This window comes from Podarcis vaucheri (assembly GCF_965113315.1).
Source record: "Podarcis vaucheri genome assembly, chromosome: 6".
Classification (NCBI taxonomy): domain Eukaryota; kingdom Metazoa; phylum Chordata; class Lepidosauria; order Squamata; family Lacertidae; genus Podarcis; species Podarcis vaucheri.
This window is the reverse complement of record NC_138764.1, coordinates 96,453,559-96,475,685: the sequence shown is the minus strand read 5'-3', so window position 1 is coordinate 96,475,685 and position 22,127 is coordinate 96,453,559. Positions and strand designations below refer to the sequence as shown.

Genomic DNA, 22,127 nt, shown 5'->3' with positions numbered 1-22,127 from the left:
CTAAAGCTGCTGTTATTTATTTATTTATTTATTTATTTATTTATTTATTTATTATTTCTCTGCAGAACTACCCTGCTTTGAGTTTATTTTCCGTTCTTCTAAAATAAATCTTAGTTTTGTCACTTGCCTTGAATTGCTTGGCTCATCAACAATGCTGATGTTGTATAACTGTGGGTGATCTTGCGTACAAAAGTTGTCGCAAGCCATAGAAATGGAAGTGGCTGTAGACTGCCAAATATTTCGGAAATGAATGTATATCCCCACACCCCTGAAAAATAAGCAGCTTACTTGGGAAAAACAAGGGGGAAATACGAAGGAAAACACCATGAATGTTGGGTACAGAACTGGTAACCATCAGTTCACAAGTATGTGGAGGGAGAAAGGTTGTTTTCTGCTGCTCCAGAGAAGCGGACACGGAGCAATGGATCCAAACTACAAGAAAGAAGATTCCACCTAAACATTAGGAAGAACTTCCTGACAGTAAGAGCTGTTTGACAGTGGAATTTGCTGCCAAGGAGTGTGGTGGAGTCTCCTACTTTGGAGGTCTTTAAGCAGAGGCTTGACAACCATATGTCAGGAGTGCTCTGATGGTGTTTCCTGCTTGGCAGGGGGTTGGACTCGATGGCCCTTGTGGTCTATTCCAACTCTATGATTCTATGTTTCTCAGTGTCTTAAGAGAGAACTACCTCGCTGTTGTTGGTTTTTAGCAAGTCATGGTATCATAGGATTGTAAAGTTGGAAAGGGACCCTGAGACTCTTCTAGTCTGCAATGCAGGAATCTCAACTAAAGCATCAATGACAGAGGGACACCCAACCTTTGCTTCAAAACCTCCAAGGCAGGAAAGTTCACAGCCTTCCGAGGGAGTTCGTTCCAATGTCAAACATGGAAAAATATGTATCTCTTAGAGGCCTTTCTGATGATGATCCTTGAGCCTAGCGCTGGCCTTGTATGTGTAGATATGAGAACCAATTTTGTCTTCTTGGTAATGAATGGTGGGCCATACATTGCAAATAAAATAAAAATAAGTATCCAGTTATGGCTGAGTAAAACACTTGTTTTTGCAATTTTGTTTCTTTTTCAGATGTTGCTCTTGTAACATATTTTGGGGGAAATGATGAATGGAGGTTTTTGAGATATTGCCGCAAGTGGCCTACAGGAAGTACTGTAAAATATGAGAATTGTTGTGACAGAATTCAAACGTCTATAATTAAAATGAAGGACCATTCCTGACCAATTTGGGTAATTCTTTTTTAACGGTGAGGCTATAAATTGGCATTAATTCAGACTAAAGAACTAGGCTTTTAAAGTCTCCGCTGTGTCTGCTTCATTCTAATGGAAAGAATCAATTTGATAACTAATTAAAAACGTTTTCTCTCTCTTATGCTTGCTTTAAAATGGAGCTGGGGAAGAAAACTACTGTAGTGCTCACATCTTAAATTCAACAAATTTGTGACATGCATGGACAGTACCTGAGACTTGGTTAAATGTGTTGCATTTTAAGCAATTACTGAATAGAACAAGCACTAAGTATGTCTCCGGGATGTTTCTTATTCAGAGCTAATAGGAACAAAAAGGGATTTTTTTATTTGTTAGGGGGTGGTATATCTGGAAATTATTTTTGAGAACGGGGTGAACAGAGAAAACATTTGGGAATGGCAGCCTTAACGTTTTGATCTTACAACTGCGTACTCAGAATTCAGTTCTTTTGATTCCAGTGGCACTTCCTCCAAAGAAAGATGTAGCCTAACCGGGTTCATAAATTTTATGACCCAGTCCTAAATATGTAAACTGAGATTTACGTTTGAGGTTCATGTGCACAGGACTCTGGCCCTAGAACTTCATCCACACACTACATTTTAGTCAAAGAACAGAAAAAGTGTATGGCAAAAGATGTAGAGAGTCAATGTGACATGTTTTCAAACATTTATATAATATAGGGTACTCATCAAGGAAGGCAGGATTGGATGATCTGGTGACTTGTGGTTTGTTCTCCATAACATGTGAAATAGCTCTTGCTGTCACTGAACTTGGTTCTGCTTAAAACCAAATAATTTGGATTAAAATAGTTAATCATTTGGACTGAAGCTTCTTTGTTTGGATGTGAAATATTATCTGGAGTAGACTTGCAGTTGCTTTTTATCAAGAAATTAAAGATTTATTATAAAATGTAACAACAACAACATATTACTTATACCCCGCCCATCTGGCTGGGATTCCCGAGCCCCTCTGGGCGGCTTCCAACAGGATATTAAAAACACAATAAAACATCAAGCATGAAAAACTTCCCTAAGCAGGGCTGCCTTCAAATGTCTTCTAAAAGTCAGATAGTTGTTTATTTCCTTGACATCTGGTGGGAGGGCGTTCCACAGGACAGGCGCCACTACCGAGAAGGCCCTCTGCCTGGTTCCCTGTAACCTCACTTCTCACAGTGAGGGAACCTCCAGAAGGCCCTTGGCGCTGGACCTCAGTGTCCAGGCTGAATGATGGGGGTGGAGACCCTCCTTTCCTTTCCTTTCTAAAGCACATTGCAATCCTTTTGTGATGGGGTGGGGGCAGCAGGAACCAGCGAAGTGAAGAGCTTAACTTTGGGGATGCATGTAGCAAATTCAGGTTCAGTTTTCCTTCTGGCCTTGAAGTTCACTGGATGCCTCTGAGCAAGCCTTGCTCTGCCCCCACTTACCTCACAGGCTTGTGGTGAAAGTGAAATGAACACCCCATGTCAGCTGCTCACACAGTTTAGAAGAAGAGGGATACAGATTTGGCGAATAAAAGTCTGAAAAATGAACAGTGATGGTTATCTGAGCAACTTCTAGTAAGTTAGTTGAATGCATTAGATCTGTTTGGTAATTTGCTGCAGGAATCTGCATGTGCTCAGTGTTGGTAGCAATTAATAAATCCCTTGCTATGTTATGTTATGTAAGGGGGGATTTGTGTGTGTGTATATGTGCATATATTGTGTGTGTAGTGCTCTCCCTCTCTCCTGTTCCAAATTTCTGGACATAAAATGCATCAGCATCATTTAGGCTGGTTATGTTTGACCTTATCCTAACCTTGTCAGCCAGCCTGTCCCATCAGTGACTCTTTGCCTTGATCCTATTTTACTTGTAACTCTCCACTTGCTCTTTGTTTCGCTTGGAGCCCATCCTAAATTTGGAAACCTTATGCCTGCGATTGGCTTGGCTGTTAACCCTTCTTCCCATTGTGGTTATGGAGATTACAGTGATCAAGATTGTTTCCAAGTACTTCATGGGTAAAGTCACACCCCCCCTTTCCCCAAAGTGTAACAAGTGATATTTTGAGCACCAGAAGATGCCAACTTCTGTGTTGTTTAGTGCTCTCCAAAAGGCAGAATGGCAAGGCTACAAATTTCATCATAGATATTGTATCTTACGTTGGAATTTAATTTAATGTCTCTTAGGGAGTGAAACTTGCCTGAAAAACAGGGTACTAATGCATATAGCAATCTGCAGCTGCATAGAGATCAAGAGTTGTTAATAGGGGCATATGTTTTAAGTTTGGGACTATGGCATCATCAGCCACAGCGAGCATTATAGAAAGATACAGAACTGCAGTGATGGGAGCCTCTGGGGTTGCAAGATAGGCTTGGAAAGCTGCTTGGAGCATCTTGGCATGTTACTTTTTGAGGAATAGTGTCCAATGCAAGCAAGTACATTGGACAAGAAGAGTGTCCAATGCAAGCAAGTATTGGGAGCACATTCACAAGAACATTTTACCCTGCAAAATTTGAAGTTTTGTGGTGACTTCTCCACTTCAGAAATCATAGAATCATAGAATTGTAGAGTTGGGGTTGTATGGTAAATTGTCCCCTATCTTGTGGGGCTAACATGGGACAATTTCCTGTGTCATATCATCACTGGTGAGGAATGCTAGTGATTTTTAAGCAGTGTAACCTGAAAATGGGTATTTTCTCTGTCTCCCTTTTCTGTGGAGTGTCCATATATGAAGAAGCAACTGTCAGTTGCTTCAGATGTCTTGTGAAGAATTATCTTTTTAACAAGGCTTTACGTGTTTCACACATTTGAATCCTGTGAATTTGTTTCCCCCCCCACTTCCATATGCTTTTATGTGTGTTTATACTTTTATTGGTTTTAGGTTGTGTGTTTTTTTTGTTTCTCATGTTTTAATGATATACTATTGGGGTTTTTTTTAGACTGTACACAGCTTTGAGTCTTTTGAAACATTAAGTGGCTTATAAATGCTTATAAGTAAATAGAATAGAAAAGTACCAGCAATGCTATTTGAGGAGGATTTCCACAGTCAAACCTCCTTCTGAAGTAGATTATTATCTTTGAAATTTAATGTTTTGTATCATATCCTTATATGGCAATAGCAGCCAATCCTTTACAAGAAGTTTCAAACACTTTAAATTTAACATCATGTTGAATTCATGTTCTGTAATATTTTCTATAGGACTGTTTGAAGTGGGTAGTGGGTCCTGTAATTCTTAAAGTTATGAATGTAATTTTATAACATCAAGGTGCGTATGCCAGTTTATGTATATCCTCCTCTTAATTCAGTCCAGGAAGAGCTTTGTTTTGACATACAATATGATATTTTTGCCATATATGACTACCTCTCCATCAGTGTTCCAATGCAGCTGAACCATGTAGCAGCTTTGAAACAGTTTTCAAAGAAGAATTGCTTGCTATGTTGAAATTAAAGACAAATTTTAAGTCCATTAGTTAAATGACCAGTAAATTTGGATTGCACTCTTAAGCATTTAAGTAATTGAAATAAGTATTGCAGCATCACTATCTTTGTTACAGTACAGGCCTAAGCATGTTTGCTTAGAAGTAAGTTCCACTGAGTTAATTTACTACCCAGTATGCTTGCTGAGAATCATGGCCTAAACGATTTAGTACAATCTGGATTAAATTAGTTGTTAGTGCATCCCAGTACTCCGTTGCAGGCATCTGACGCCCTTTTCCCATGGCCTGGAATATGCATATTCTAGTTGTGAAATGTTTTTCAACCGGTAGTTTTCAGACTCTGTTCTGGGGAATCCAGGGGTTCTTCAGCGAAAAGATACTGTATTTTTTGCTCTATAAAACTCACTTTTTCCCTCCTAAAAAGTAAGGGGAAATGTGTGTGCGTCTTATGGAGCGAATGCAGGCTGCGCAGCTATCCCAGAAGCCAGAACAGCAAGAGGGATTGCTGCTTTCGCTGCGCAGCAATTCCCTCTTGTTGTTCTGGCTTCTGAGATTCAGAATATTTTTTTTCTTGTTTTCCTCCTCCAAAAACTAGGTGCGTCTTATGGTCTGGTGCGTCTTATAGAGCGAAAAATACGGTATCTTGGTAAGCTTCCTTGTTTGCTGCTATTGATCTTGGCAAGAATGCTAAAGGTGCGTTTCAGTTCACGCAGGGCAATGGTGAACTCCAGGAGTCCCAGGCAGTGGGTGAATCTGCCTGCACTGGAATATGCCCCATAATTCTTGGCAAGGTAGAGAAGTTTCACTGCTGACACTGAAGGTATCCTGAGCAGAAAAGGTGAGACGGAAAGCTAGAAAGCTTGAAAAATACATCACTCTAGGAGAGATGCTGAACCCTGAAGGCTCTGCATTGATTTCATATGTCCTAGACATGTACTGTATTTTCGTATATGTTACTACACTTTCTAACTGGAGGCATTTGTGTTTTCCTCTAGCCCTGCCAGTTTCACTTTGGGAGAATTGCTAATTCCTCTCTGAAGTCTTAGCATTGGTGACAGTTTTTTTGGTGTTTTTTTAAAGTGCCACTTGATATGCATTTTCCAGAGCAGCAGGTGTTTGTTTTCCATTTTTGAGTATGCTGAAGATCTGTGCTGATTCAGTGTTTCGTTTTAGGCTTAATGAAGGCAAGAATATGACAGAGAAATGGGCAAAAAGTGTTTGTTTGCTGACTGTGTCATATTTATATGTTGGAATAAAAACATCAGATTCTGGGGATGGCAGAGGGCGCTAAAGTTTTTATAGTTAACGCTTGTGATTTGTTGTACTCGAGGAACAGAATCCAGGAAAAGTTCGGCACTTCCAAATCCCACAGATTTCAGTGGGATTCATTTAAGCATTTTTACATCGAGACCAGTGTGACTTAAAAGTGGTTAACTTTGCCTGGTTCATACCCTTTGTGACTTATAATTACTAATTAAAAGAGGGCAATTTTGATTTTTGCTGAGAAAGCTGCAGTGTGTGCATATTGTATCATGATTAGAGAGAAAAACAAAATGATATTTGTTACCAATTAAACCTGGCTGTGGTTCAGTTTTCTTTCCTTCCTTTTTCTAAAGATTCTGGTAAGCATATTCCAGAAAATCCAGTATATTAAGGATGCAATCTTATGCACACTTACATGGGAGCAAACTCTATTGACCACAGTAGAATTTTATTGTCAATTACCAGTCTTGAAGATTTCAGAATTATCCCAGAAAAGAGTTAGGGGGAAGGTCATTCACTGGCCAAATATCTTCCTTTATAACTACTTTTGCATGGAACACATGCTTGTTGAAAATTATTCCCATTGGTGCTTTCTTTCTGTCATTCTTTTTTTAAATCAAGCCCTTTTTAAATCAAGCAGAGATATCCCCAAAGATATACTATGCATTGTTGGCATATTCTAAATGCTTAGGGCTTGAAGAGAAAGTAATATGAATCCTCCATCTGATATTTTTCAAATATTCGTTTCCCTGAGTTTCAAGTAGGCCATCTGTAGTATTTGTACATTACACTTACTCAATAGATGTTATAGTAAAACATCCCATTATTAGTGAATTTGCTTCATTTGCAGTCATTCAGCATGTTGAGCTTGGTATGTTAATTGCATGTCATGAGGTGAGGGGGGAACGTGATGCTCGTGCCGAGTATGTTGCTTAGCCCTAAATTAGTGGAAGATGCTTAAGGCTGCTGTTCAAACATTTCAACTTTATCAGAATATCTGCAAGGAACATAGCTAATGTTTCTGTATAGACTGTGAAACTGATGGAGCTGATGGCCTTTTTTTTTGCTGACATGTGAAGGCTAATACAAATTTGAAACCTCCCTTTACCAATGCATGGCTACCAGTTTCAGAATATTGACTCAGATGGAATGATTAATGCCACTTTTCTTCCTAATTGTTACCAATGAACAGCCTCTGATCAATGGATGAGCTAATGTCCTGGAGATTTTTTGTTAGCTAAGGCAGGTGTTGAATTTTGACGAGTATTTTTGACGAGTAGAATGGGCTAGACGTCATTAGCTAAGTTACTTTCAGGGCTGGGGTGTATGTCTAGGTATGAATGGAGAAGATTTATGGTTAAATGATGTGGGTGCTGCCAGAATCTAGAAGCAGGTGGGTAGGATTTAGGAGAAAGATGTACAGTGGTACCTCAGTTTCGAACATCTCCGTTGACGAACGTTTCGATTTTCGAACACCATAAACCTGGAAGTGCCGTATTTTTCTGTGTATAACACGCCCCCATGTATAAGACGACCCCTATATTTGGGGACCCAAATTTAAGAAAATGAGAGAAGTACAGTAAATGCATCGGTTTTTGGACATGCCTCGGAAGTTGAACATGACACACGGCTTCCGTATTGAGTTTTCTGAATTGAGGCTTCCGTATTGAGTTTTCAGTTTTCAAATGTTTTAGAACTCAAATGCTCTTCTGGAACAGATTACGTTTGAAAACCGAGGTACCACTGTATTTAGTCATACAAAATAAGAATTATGTTCCAAGAAAACCTGAATTATGTGACATGTATACATTATGCAAATTAAGAACAATTGGGACTCATCCACACTGGAGTTTATTGTGGATTTGAAACTGCTTATTTATTTCCCCCTGTGTTCACACAAGGTCCTTATTCAAGTGTCAACCCATACTTTACCTCTGCTAAATTCAGATTTTCTCAATCCGTGGATAATCCAGTAAGGGAAGAAAACCCAGTATAAAATTTCATTTTGCCCCTTGAAAGAAAAACGAGGAGTAACAATAAACAGCAAAAGAAAGAAGCAATGCCTCTGGATGGTACTGGCGGATGATATGGATAATAATAAGAACATGCAACATGTTCTGATTAAGACCTTATTCAGGAATGTGGGAGCATAGTTTTCCCTAGAAAGTTTGCCTTGTAAATGAGTCCACCAAACATACTAGCCTGCGAAGTTTTTTCACTAGCCTCCTGATAGTTAGCAGAGGAGGGATAGAGATCCCTGTTGTTCCTGCAGCAGCCCATCCCCTTTCTACGCTGTGGAACGGGCAGTGGGAATCTTGCACATCACTTGGTTTTTATGCTGAGCACAGAGGTCGGAGGAAGCATTCCAGCCCACTCACTTGCCTGCATGATGAAAATCCTTGTTGCCTACCTGGCTACCAGGAGGCTGCTTAAATACATTTATTTATAATCTGCCCTTCACTTGAAAGTCCAGGGCTGAAATATACACAAAAATTAAACCATAATTAAACCATAAGATTGAAACAGCCTGGAACAAAATGCAGACTTCAATTACAGAAAAGCTGGGAACGTCCCTTTCTGGGTCATCACCCTGTGATATTCTGTAGTGCCATAACTAAAATTTCCCAGACCACCTGAGTGGGCGACCTAGCTAGCACCTAGCTAGCCACTGTGGAAAGTAACAAGCTGGACCAGATAGGTTTTTGATTTCACCTAGCAGGGCTCTTACATTCTTCTACATCAAGAATATGGAGCTGTTCCACAGGCTTCTTCGAAAAGCTGAGTTTTAAAGAGGGGCTTGAAAGAGGTAAAGGAGGTGGGTGCATGAAGGCATTCTGGGAGGCAGTTTTAGATCTAAAAGCAGAAAGGGCAAAAGATTGGGAGTCATTTGAGGGGGAAAGAGACTTTTGAGTGGCGGAAGGTCGTGGGGAGAAGAGGCAGGTGGCTTTAAAGGTAAGGATGAGATGCTTGTTCAGGATTTTTGAGTGGACTGAAGAGGGATTTAAAGAGGGGCATCACATGGTTAGAGCCACAAGAAAGATGAATAATAATACCAAGTTAGGCAACTTATCCTGAGCTTGGTTGCATCTAGAAAGTAATGTTAGACTTTTAAAATTTGGGCAAATTCCTGTGGTCAGAGATAAAGGAGAGGCTCTCTGCTTTTTTAGTTGGGTGGTGTGCTTTCTGTGACTTTTGATGGATATTGCTATTGGCTGTGCTGATTATTGTAGAGACTCCCCAGGCCCCATAGAAGATAGCATAAAACTACCCTGTATTGCATTATCTTTGTCCTCCATCTAACCCTGAACTGGCGGTTTGGGCTGATAGAAGCTCTCCAGAGACTTCCACCTTCCTTTAGTGCCTGAGATCCTTTGGTTGCGCACACGGAAGGATGAGCCCTGATCCTTTAAGTGCAAGGGAGCATTTAAGCAAGAGGGAGAAGCAGGGAGAACTCCTTTCTTTAATACGTTAGGTTAAAAATGCTTTTAAAAAGTGAAATTGGAGAGCCTCGTGATATATTCTTTGTCAGATATCTTGTTTCTCCCTTCGATGTAGATAATGCTTGTCAACAGCACAAGTCATCCTTCTTCGCAGCCACGCTGAGCGTGTTTGTGCAGGCATGCTTAGACACTGGTTTATTACTCTGCACTTGATTATTTGTGGCTGAATGTGTGAACTGGCTCCATAGAAATTTTGCCTTGTTTTCTGAGGCGATGTGCAAATTCTGTCTGTTAAATAGGGCTAGTTCAGACATGCATGCTCATCACTTGCTCCAATTATTATGTGTGAACAGAGCGTGACGTATTTCTTTAGATGAGTTTCAGTGAATGAATGCTTCACAAACTGTGTTGGATTTGTTACATCCTAGTTCTGCCCAAAAGAACTGAGAACAGGTGTGAGTTTTGTTTTCAGCCCTTTCCCTACTGTAGCTGTTACAGCAGGTTAAGAGTGTAGATATGTGTGGTTAAGCAGGGAACGGCAGCTTTATTTGCCTCGTCCTTTTTATTTTTCTTTTGGGATGTAATTCAGCACTGCGCCGTCTGTTACAGATGCACTGGAGGCCAGTTATGGTTTTTATAACCACTTTTGTGACTAAATCTGTTATGGGAAATTAATTTAGAAGTTAGACAATTTGTGTTCCCTTTTCTGACGAAAACCTCTGTTTAATTGGTTGGTGGCTTTTAAGGCTGCCCTAATAGAGATTGAATTTAATAGTAGGTTTTTCCTTCTGCTGTTGTTTTCACAAGTGAGTTACAGGGAAGAATCTCAATAGCTTTTCTAGACAAGTAACTACATAAGTATGAAAACTCACACAGTCTCCTAAACAGAATGCTAGAATTGGACTGGGGAGACCTGCATTCTGATCTTCTGAAACACTCTAGGGAACTTCTGAGACATTCATTGTATCTCAGCCTAGACTACCTCTTGTTAAAATGAGACAGCACCCATGTACAGTGGTACCCCGCAAGACGAACGCCTCGCAAGACGGAAAACCCGCTAGACGAAAGGGTTTTCCGTTTTGGAGGCGCTTCGCAAAACGAATTTCCCTATGGGCTTGCTTCGCAAGACGAAAGCCCATAGGGAAATCTCCGGGACAGCCGGACTTCCCGAAGCTCTTTTGAAGTCCGGCGGGGGTCCAAGGGATTCCCTCCCAGCCGCCTGCCTTTAGAAGCGCTCGGGGAAAGCAGCGAAGCGCGCTGCTTTCCCCAAGCGCTTCTAATGGCGGGCGGCTGGGAGGGAATCCCTTGGCCCCCCGCCGGACTTCCCGCAGCTCTTTTGAAGTCCGGTGGGGGGAGAAGGGCTTTTCTTCCCACCCCCAGCCTTCAGAACAGCCTTCTGAAGGCTGGCGGTGGGAAGAAAAGCCGTTCTCCCCCCGCCTGCCTACAGAAGAGGTTCGAGGAAAGAGGCGAAGGAGCGCTGCCCCTTCACCTCTGTCCCCGGAGCTTGCCGTTCTCCCCCCGGCCTGCCTTCAGAAGAGGTCCGGGGACAGACTGTCCCCGGACCTGTTCTGAAGGCAGTCTCCATAGGAACGCATTAATTGATTTTCAATGCATTCCTATGGGAAACCATGCTTCGCAAGACAAAAAACTCGCAAGACGAAGAGACTTGCGGAACGAATTAATTTCGTCTTGCGAGGCACCACTGTACACTTGTGCTCCTTGGAGGAAGAGTGGTATACAAATGTGGTATGTTTTTTAAAAAAAAAACTGTCAGAAGCGAGCTAGCAGGAAATCACACTGTTGCTGCTGCCAGTGCTGGGCCCGGTGGCAGCGTTGGCCTGGCTCTGCAAGGCATGGGGTGAAATCCACCCCAGCTCCTAGCTGAGCATGGTCATCTGGTGCTGTTGACTTGCATCTAGTCAGTAACTAAGTGCCTACTCAGAAGACAGCCACACTGAGTTCAGTGGGCCTTACTCCCAGGTAAGGGTGTGTGGAGCTACAGTGTTTTATCTAGGCAGCCAGGGCTCCTCTGGACGACAAGATCTTTTTGCACCAGGTCAGTGAGGACCACTTGCTTTTTAAAATTCTCCCATATATACAAAACTCCCTGTGTGTCTTTTGGACTGTGTCTGTAGATTTACCCCTCTGTGTCAAACATCTGGGGTCAAATAAGTGTTGTTTCCTTTTTATAATACATGGAGGATGGATCTGCCTTGGGAGGTTCTTGACTCTCTAAATGAAGGGGCTGGGGATTGGATTTGGGTCCTTTTGCATGCAAGGCATGCACAGTGTCATTGGACCATGTTCCCCATTGTGCAGTCTGGCAATGGAAATATTCTTTGGTTAATTTGAGCTTAACTATCCTGGGAAAACAATGCCAGAATCTCATTGAAACTCTTTTCACTGAACGGTGTCCCAAGTTGCATCTTCATTGATCCCGCATGTGGAATGACTTCCTGTTCCCCAAGGCAATCCTGACGGGCACTTTCTTCCCTCCCTTTCAGGCATGGTTCTTGTGCGTAGCGAGAATGGCCAGCTACTGATGATCCCTCAACAAGCTTTGGCGCAAATGCAGGCCCATGCGCAGTCCCAGCCTCAAACCACCATGACTCCTCGCCCTGCCACCCCTACCAGTGCTTCTCCGGTCCAGATCTCGACTGTGCAGGTCAGTTCACTGAGAAACGTAAGTAAAATAAAATCTTAAATTTCCTTACATTTGAGGGTATCCAAGCTGGCTGCCTCCAGGTGTTTCCCCTTGACATGCCCTGTGTTGTATTCTGCGTGCCTGCTAAGTATGTCTGCGCTGGCTCTAGGTGGCAGGATTCTCTCCTTTTTTAAAAGATATTTATTAGAGGTTTTTTTTAAATATAATAATGAAAAAAATAAAAAATAAAAAGAAACAAAATACAACATAAAAACATTTTAAAAAACAAATAATTTTTCATAACATATCTTTCTTACACTTATTTCCCCAGACCTCCTCATACCTCCCTTCTTTGCATTCCACTTCAATTTGTTAGTTCAGCAAGTCCTTACCATTAAGCTTTTACCCATTTATAAACCATTTTTTCCATATCTCCTAAAGCATTACAGCAGGAAACGTTTATCCAACATCCTTCTAACATTCATTAATTTTACAATATTTCTGTAAATAATCTTTAAATTTCTTCCAGTCTTCTTTCATCAACTCTTCTCCCTGGTCTCGGATTCTGCCAGTCATTTCTGCCAATTCCATGTAGTCAATCACCTAGGTGGCAGGATTCTCAGTCCACTGAGAGACCTGCATTTACCCACCAGCCTTCCAGTGAAGCTTTTATTCCCGAAAACAAGCAGCTCCTAGTTATATCCTTTGCAAGTGCTTCCCATCCTAGAGCTTCACCCGCTGTGTTAAAAGCGGTCCAGGTTTCCATGGCCCTGAATCTCGAATTTCATAGCTGAAGCGAATGATCCAAATGTGGCAAATTTGCAAGGATTTGCTTAACATGCATATATTATAATGTTTGCATAGCTCGGTATTGCATTTGGCTTTTCATACTGTGAGCCAGTCGTAAAGGAAAGGGGAAAGAGTGTGTATCTGGAGACGTACATTTCCTGGCTGATAGTTGTGTCATGAAAACTCCCAGCGCCTTACGAGTGGAATTCCTGTCCAGAACTTTGTTTACGGCAAACACTTTCACTATGTAGAACCCTAAAGACTAGCAATGTTGCTTTCCTTCTTTATTTGTTTGCAAATTAAATCTGAGGCCTACTGCAGACTTTGTGCTTGGATCGTGACCCACTTTTCTGTAGTTAGATGGAGATCAGTTTGTTAATTTCCTCCTCCGAATCACACCTTAAAAAAATAATAATGTGGAAGTTAATGGTCTGAACATGAAATGTGCATGAATATAATTGGCTACTGTGGTCAGAAGCAAGCATGAGACTTCAGGACTCCGACTGAGGCCAATGCTAGATGCTTCATGGGTGGTGCATGCAACTGTGTTATCAATGTGCTTTCTTTTGTTTGGTTTTCAAACAAAAAGAAAAGGCCGTAGGAAGTTGCATTTGGAAGTGGATGAATGGTAGAGAGGTGCTTGACCCTCTCCCCTCCACTGTGCTTTTTGCTCAGAATTGCCCCCTAGGTTAAGGCTACCAGATTTTTTCCAATGAATCTGGGGACCCTTTAATTAATTAATTAATTAATTAATTACTACACGTTCTGGATGTTGATGCTGCAGCGACGGCAGTGACAGAGGGGCGGCCGTCGCCTTGACCTCAACCTCATGTTTTCTGATTCTACCTCAACTGTTTAGTTAATACCTATTAGAACAATGCTGATTTAGTCTTAGAGCCATAACATTTTTATGCAAATTCAGACAAGTGAATTAAACCATGTGATTTTTTATTTTATTTTTTTAAAAAATAAATTAATACATTGCAGCTTCAAATATTAGGATTAAAGGAGGATTTTTTCCAGCAGACAATCAGCCTTTATCTCAAGGTTTTTTATTAGAGGCTTGGAGACCTGACATATTGCTTTTGGAATTTTAATAATAAAATAGCCTAATTAATAATGCCAGTTATCAAGTTCAGACTTCCCTGAAGTTACATCCTGTACTCTGTTAATCTTCACAGTAACTTTTGATGAAGATCTAACTTGCCATATCAATGTTGGGATCAAGATAGTAAGAGATGCCCTGTGACTTTTCTGTGATTCCAGCCCTATAGCCCACAGAATCATGTAGAACATTGTCCAAAACTGGTTTGAAGTCCATATCATGATACTGGTTGTGTGTGTGTGTGTGTGTGTGTGCGCGCATTCGTACTCGTGTGCTATGCAGAAATCACAATGTGGGGAAAACCATGAAGCCAGTCAACCCCTCTACATAGCTCTATCCTTATTTCAGACATTGTGATATATATGATGATTAGCTGGTGATATATCACAATGTTGAAAACCAGATATCGTCCAGCCCTAGTGGGTTATAAACCTGTTGGTTTAAAAACAAACAAACAAACAAAAAACCTTATGAAAAATCTAGACTAGATCCAAAGTTATGATGATGTGCAACTGAAACAACTCAAAGCTATAACTATTCGGGACTAAGTACTGGGTGTGGATTTGCTTTAAAGGATGCAGAACTGAAGAAAGTGCTGGGACTTAAAATTTCAGCCCAACTTACCTTAGGTTGGATTCTTGGTTAAACTGGGCATGTTATCTATTTATATGTGGCTACTTCTCTGTGAATGTACCTGGGATTCTTTTTTGCAGGCTCCTGGAACGCCTATCATTGCGCGGCAGGTGGCTCCAACCACTATAATCAAGCAAGTGTCTCAGGCACAGACAACTGTACAGCCCACGACAACGCTACAGCGGCCCCCTGTAGTTCAGGTAAGGTTGCCAACATACGTTTGCCGGCTAATCCTAAAACAGAACATTGGCTGAGACCCAGGGTGCTGTTTGGGCGCCGTTCATTTTTATGAGAATAGATGATGGAGATGTAAAACTAAGTGACACTGGGGCCAGTGGGGCATTCTCCCAAGTAGGTGAGTGGACTCCATCAAACACGGTGAGGCGTACATGTAGCTTGTAAAGGAAGAGTAAGTACAATAATAGGTGCAAACAGAAATTACTGAATAGTCCAGCCCTTACTGAGGTTTAAAAAGCTGGTGCATTCAAATGATAAAGTGTCTTAATTCAGAAGGGGTGTGGACTTTCTGCAGGAGCTGCACAACTATAGCATCGCTGAAGATTCTTTACACCTCTGAAATTATGTTACAGGTGGCCCAGGTTAGTACTTGTGGATAGTTATTGCAGCTACTTTAGACTTTTGGGAGTCAGCGGATAGGTGGAACCAGCAAAGAGTTTCTCTTTCAGTGACTACGCTTCTAAACATTTCCCCCTGATAACAGCTTTTAACTGTGCAATTTTTTCAGTGTGTTTTGATTTGCACCGATTCTTCCTTGACATATGTTGACTGTGTTACTGATGTGGGATGCAAACCATAGTCTCTCTCCCCCCCCCCCCAGATTTTACCCTCATGCTTGTTCTGTCTGCATGCACAGTGCCCTTATAATAATTGGGAGTGATTATTAAGAAGCAGAAGCAAAATAGATTTATTTTGCTGCACCACAAGGTCTGTAGCCCGTTTCATAGGTCCTGTGTTCTGCCGCCTTCTACCTTTTGCACCAAAAACACATGCTTTGTTTAATCAACTTCCAGTGTCTTGAATTCTGAATCCATAGGGCTTTGTGCCACCTGGTGGTTGTTTCATTTAACTGCGCCAGACGGGTGGCCAGAGCAAATCTCTCTCTTTTTTGGAGCCTGTTTTAACATCACTGTAAGGAGGATATTGCGTCTGATAAAATGCATCCTCCCTCCATTTGCAGCTCTGTATAATTGTCTGATATCTGTGTATCTTTGCAGCCTCAGATTGTTCTGGGTAATCCTGCACAAACGACAGCATTAGGAACAGCAACTGCTGTGCAGACTGGAACGTCTCAAAGGGCGGTGCAAGCAGCCGCAATAGCCTCAGCTGCGGCCACAGTAAGCTCCCAATGACTGTTTGTTGCAAGTCAAAAGCCAAATCTTGCCAGCTTCCAAGAGAGGAACCCATTAACTTACCACCAAGTGCTCAGTGTAGGGCATACTGACTACTTCGCTGGCACAGTATTGACACTCCAGTTTGTACCTTATGGGTATGAAACTGCTAAGTGAGGCAAATGTGCTGTGATCGTGTAAATGTTTGTGGGAATTATGCTAAACTTTACTGTGCCACACACATGCTGTAAAACAAAATAAGTACAAGTTCTGCACCAAAATGACCTAATTTCTGTGTTGGGGACAGCTGGATTAAATGATATAAGCAATTTGCTTATTTTGATCTTACTTTGCACAATTTATTCTACTCCTAGTGGTGATGGGAGAGGCAAAGAACTGGGCAGGACACTGAAATCGCTCAGCTTCTCCTTCTAGCTTCTAAGATTCAACAGGCATTGCCCCATAAGCTATGAAACATATTTGTAGTAACAAGGGCCATAAACTTTCTTTAAGGCAAAAACAAGGAAGCCAGGATCCTTGAGAATCTGGCATGTTTCCATTATCACATCATGTGTTTTTTATGCATGGGCACAGAATAGCCACACCCCTGGCCAAACACAATTTGAATGGCAGTGTTGCCAATCGATAGGGTTGAAAGGGATTCTATAGTGTTCAGATCGAATTCAAATACATTTTTTTTAAAAAAAAAAACACCCCTCTCCCTTCTCACTTTCTTTTCTATCTTTCCCTCCAATAGGAAACCATGGAAAATGTGAAGAAATGCAAGAATTTTCTCTCCACGCTAATAAAACTGGCCTCTTCTGGAAAGCAGTCTTCCGAGACTGCCGCTAATGTGAAAGAACTAGTTCAGCACCTGCTGGTAAGAGAGACACCGGTTTAGTTCAGATCCTCATCTGAAACATAGCTTGGCTGACTGAGAATGAGTCTCTCCCCTCTCCTTTGCCTTTGCATATAAGAGAAAGAGAACAAAGGCTTCCGGTTTAAAATAAACCACAGTTCACATGTTGTCTAAAACCCAAGGAACAGTGGTTTGTTCTAACTAAACTCAGTTAATAAGTCAGGATCTGAAACCATAGTTTAATCATTTGTTTTTAACAACTTCGCTTGGAACAAACCACTGTTCCTTGAGTTGAGGTGCAGCACAGAACCGCAATTTGTTCTAAAGCAAAACTTCCACTTTCCTCCTTGCATGTATGAAGGAGACGATGGGGATGGAGGCCTTGGGAGCATGAGTCTTGCCGTATCTCATCTCCAGTCCGCTGGATTGTCTGAACCAGGCCACAAACATACGGTTACGAAACGTAGTTTGAAAATAAGAGATTAAAATGTTGACTTTCAATACTGTTAGGCGAAACAAAGATTTGAGAAGCAGTAGACATAACAAGATGCTTTTCATGCGTTTACTCCTTTTGCTTAGGAAGAAAAGGGTTAATCCTTTTAGAAGCATAGCATACAAGCACAGAATTGTAGAGGTGAAAGGGAGTGTGAGAGTCATCTAGTCCAACCCCTTGCGATGTAAGAATCTTGTAGCCCAATGTAGGGCTCAAAGCCATGAGAGTCTCATGCTCTACTGAAACTTGGATGCTGCCGTACTCCTAACTCTTGTCATCCTTGACTATTTGCCATGCTGGCAGGGTCTGATGGGAGTTGGGAGTTCAGCAACACCTGAGGACCACAGGTTAGCTACCCCTGTTGTAAAACCCGAAGAGCAAATTCTGAAGTAATGTACAAGGTGTTATGGATGCAACTCAGAACATCTATTTTTAGATATAAGGCCAATGAGCAGAGAAAGCTACAGAGAAGCAACCTGCTTCTCCACAGCAACCTGTCATAATTTTCCAGCGTCTTATTGCTATCCATTCATTTAAAACATGTCACCTTTTTTTAAGGTGAATTAAGGAAATAATTTCAAAACATTAAAAAGATTGACTGCTTAAAATGAAAATATGGGACTTTTCCTCCCCACCCCAACTTTTTTTAATTACAACAGTCACATGTGTATGGAATAACAAAACTTAGGCAAGATTATACCCTAACAAGACAGAGTTCATTCATGTGAAATGAAAACTATATGGATGTTCTCATTGCTGTCCAGTATTGAAAAACCACACTACTGAAAAAGCAGAGAAATAAAAAACAATCCAGTCAAAATAACAGCTCTACCATTTGATGTAAACATACACTTTTTTGTGACTTTTTGAATTAGCATTCTGCTTATGAGCATAGAAAATAAGAGCAGTTCAAGTGTATTAAAAATGTATTTAAACTGAACTTCCTAGCAGATGTGTTATTTGTATTTTAATGTTGGATGAATATGTAGCATTCTTCTTGCAAAATGCCTTAAATAAATTTACCCAGTTAAGTACAGTGGTACCTTGGTTGTCAAACTCCATTCGACTCCCAGAATGGTTCAGAAACCAAGGTGTAGCTTCCGATTGGCTGCAGGAGCTTCCTGCACTCAATTGGAAGCCGTGTTGGACATTCAACTTCCAAAAAACGTTCGCAAACTGGAACACTCCCTTCCAGGTTTGTGGCGTTCTGAAGCCAAAACTAAGTACTAAGGCATTTGGCAACCAAGGTACAACTGTATCTTGTTAAGAAGATATGTCCTTCTTATACATTTAAATTGTTGAGGGCTTAATATCTGGAATTCATTATCTGGAAAAATCTGAATCTGAATTTTATTCTTCAGGATGGAAAAATTGAAGCAGAAGATTTCACCAGCAGACTGTACCGGGAACTTAATTCTTCACCTCAACCTTACCTTGTGCCTTTCTTGAAGGTAACAACCTCTCTTCATTCTAGTTGCATCACTTGGCAGAGAAGCCTCTTGCCCTTCTCAGTAAAGAAGCGGGAAACACTATTAAAAATTGGTACCAAATTAAAGTAGTAAAGATGACTGACTACAAGAACAAAAAAAATCTCTTTCTGTTCCTTCATAAAAGGAATCACAGGGGAATTTTCTTGATGTAAAAACCATAGAGTGCAGCTGTGACAATATTCTGTATGCAGAATATTGAATTACTGTGTTCACACAATCACTGCTGGAAATCTGGTAGATGATGTGTGATCCTGGGTATACACATGCATTCTTGCTCTCAGCATCCCTTCCTCCTAAAAAAGGTGTATATGGAGGAACTATAGGAATTTAACATGTATGAATCCCAAGTCATATTGTATTGTGTGTGCAAGGTGTATGTAAACGTGCGTTTTCAAGCTTGATATTATATCACTTGTTCTGATTTCCAACTAGCAATTATTGTGAAATGCCCTGGGTATGTTGTGAACCGCTCTGGGATCTGCGGATGAAGGGCAGTTTACAAATTTTAGCAGCAGCAGCAACAACAACAACAACAAGAAGAAGAACAACAACAACAACAAATAATAATAATAATAATAATAATAATAATAATAATAATAATAATAATGGGAAGAATAAGAATTCTATGAGCCAGTTCCATTGGTTAAATATTAGCTAGCACCATACTGTTGGCAACCAAGTCAGATGGCAGGATACTACTACTACTACTACTAATAATAATGCAGTATACTCTGCGTTTTTGTTTGGTTTCTGCTGATAATGTGGTAAAATCCACAGTATTTCCAGTCCGTCTTAGGGGATCTGCACAGAAATGTCAGATTTTGCACTCATGAGGCACTCCTTGTCTCAGACGTCAGTGCTTTGAGCATTCCTGTCAAGCCTGTGCAGTCAAGAGTTGCAGACTGTAGATTTTATTTCCTCTTCAAGGACGGGCTTTTCCCTGCTTTGGGGCAGATTCCCAAGTACTATTTTCATCCCAGGGTATTAAGAGGTACGCACAACTCTAAGTTGCCTTTAGCGTTTCTCACGCTGCGCAGGCATCTTTACAACAACTCTGCAAGATGGGTCAGTATTATTACCCCCACTTGCCCCTGCAAATGGGGGCATCACTGTGGTCAATTCAGTAATTGGAAGGCAAAATCGGCACAGTTTTGGGCTATTGATTTCCCCCTCTTGTGAAATATTGTAGCCAAGTTGTTCGCTCAGCTGGAGTATAGAATTTACTGTTCCACAGAGAAAGTTTGTCCCCTTTGGACAAGTAAGTATTACAAATACAACCTAAGATTCCTTGTTTGATAGGGATTTTTATCTTTGGATAGCAAGGCTTGAGATAACTTCTGATTCTTGACTGTGTTCGTTGTCTTACAGTATGCTACATGGGAGTGTCACTCATGTCAAACTACAGTGGTGCCCCGCAAGACGAATGCCTCGCAAGACGGAAAACTCACTAGACGAAAGAGTTTTCCGTTTTGGAGGTGCTTCGCAAAACGAATTTCCTATGGGCTTGCTTCGCAAGACGACATTGTCTTGTGAGTTCCTGCTGGTTTTTTTCCCTCCCCCCCTTTTTCTAAGCCGCTAAGACGCTTATCAGCTGATCCGATCAGCAGATAAGCCGCTAATAGCGCTAATCCGCTAATCCTTCAATGGGCTTGCTTCACAAGATGAAAAAACCGCTAGACGAAGAGAATCACAGAACGGATTCTTTTCGTCTTGCGAGGCACCACTGTACTGCACATTTCCAAAGTTTCCAGGGATAACTGAAACTGATGCTCATTTTTATGGGTGTGTGTGTGTGTGTGTGTGTGTGTGTGTGTGTGCGTAAGCATTAGCACTTGCCACACAGCAGTGTGACGTCACTTCCTCTTTTGTTCCCGTAGCGGAGCTTACCTGCCTTGAGACAGCTGACTCCAGATTCGGCGGCTTTCATTCAGCAAAGCCAGCAGCAGCAGCCCACGACACAGCCCACGACGGCCCTGACAGCGGTGATGCTGAGCGGCTCAGTTCAGCGCACAGCAGGAAAGACCCCTGCCACCGTAACAAGTACCTTGCAGCAGCCCGTCATCAGCCTAACGCAGCCGACGCAAGTTGGGGTTGGCAAACAAGGGCAGCCCACGCAGGTGGTGTGTAAACCAAAATGAATCAATCCTACACTTTACCTCCCAGAAAACTGAACCCTTTCCTTCCTAACGCCAGTCAGTAATGGGCATAAACTGAACGTAAAACCAGATATCTTGTCGATATTTCATGCCTGTTTATCAGTTGGTACAAATGTGTGTTGCTCTGTAGTCAATGGTCTCCTTTTCCTTCATCTCTGGAAAAGCTTATTCAGGAGGTGGGCATGTAAAGCATGTGTGCTTAACCCTCTCCCTACCCATTTTTCTGCTCCAAATCGCTCCCAGCTGGATTTCAGCTGCAGGGAAAAATAGCTTTGGTGTGGAGGGAGGAGGGGAGAGAGCAATTCAGAATGGAAAAGCTGTAGATGTAAAAAGAGTTGATGATTTCCACCCCCCAAAGCTGTTTCTTCTTCACATGCCCTTTACCCATACCTCCTTTTTCTTGATAAAGAAAAGCTCTATCAAGGATATATTACAAACCTTTGTGCATTGGCCCTGAGCTGCATGACACAACTTCTATCCTCACTCTAGCAATTGCTGTGTGTTGTTGCCATCGCAGCCTCTCTGAAAACGAAGAGTTTATTGGCAGTAGGTACAGGAGAAATTAAAGGGAGGTACATCTTCACATAGGCCAAAAGCAACTTCTTGGATTCATTTCTGCAAGATAGCCAGTAGCAGCAGGTAGCTTTTAAAAGTTCATGGAGAAAAGTTCTTCGAACTACAACAGTTAAAACTTGCATGTTCAGAATCAGCATACAAATGATTTGCCAGAGGCTAGGGGCAAGTATTAGGGGATAGCCATATCCATTGTACCATGATTGCAAGGTTCCTAGGAGCATTAGGCTGGCTACTGATAAGAGACCAAACAGCACACTAAATGAATGGCAAGGCAGTTGTTGCGTATGTGCATTGATAACCTCTCTGAAAGAGGTTCTGCTGTCATTTACAAACGACAGTATTCTTTAGTTTGATTTTGCTAGTGTCTAATGATTCAAACCTGTGTTGGATTTGACTACCCGCACTTACCTGTCAGCATTCCTGCTCTTAGTTACTTGAAGAACTAAGCTGTTTCTCTTCCTGTACTTGCAACTGTGAGGATGGGCTACTCTTAAACCCACTGCTCCTGTGCTGCAGGGGAATGGGGCTTTATGGCAAGATACACTCATGATCCACAAGGTGTATCTAAATTATGGGGGGAGGCTTCTGACAACCTTGTACCCCAAGTGTGGCAGAGCAACATCACCCACAAAAAATGGAATGGTGTTCATTCTTGAAAA

At 41.6% G+C, this 22,127-nt stretch overlaps 1 protein-coding gene across 2 annotated transcripts in view; it reads left to right on the top strand.

Annotated features, from left to right (window-relative positions):
- Positions 1-22,127, top strand: part of TAF4 (TATA-box binding protein associated factor 4) — a 77,502-nt gene that overhangs the window by 31,539 nt on the left and 23,836 nt on the right. Inside the window, exons 3-8 of one of the 2 annotated variants that reach the window (XM_082225863.1) lie at positions 11,879-12,039; positions 14,626-14,745; positions 15,781-15,900; positions 16,652-16,774; positions 18,608-18,697; positions 20,614-20,856. In XM_082225863.1, the coding sequence (XP_082081989.1) occupies positions 11,879-12,039; positions 14,626-14,745; positions 15,781-15,900; positions 16,652-16,774; positions 18,608-18,697; positions 20,614-20,856 (857 nt within the window). Of the gene's footprint in view, positions 1-11,878; positions 12,058-14,625; positions 14,746-15,780; positions 15,901-16,651; positions 16,775-18,607; positions 18,698-20,613; positions 20,857-22,127 lie in introns of both variants that reach the window. The other variant, XM_082225862.1, reaches the window with a different exon arrangement.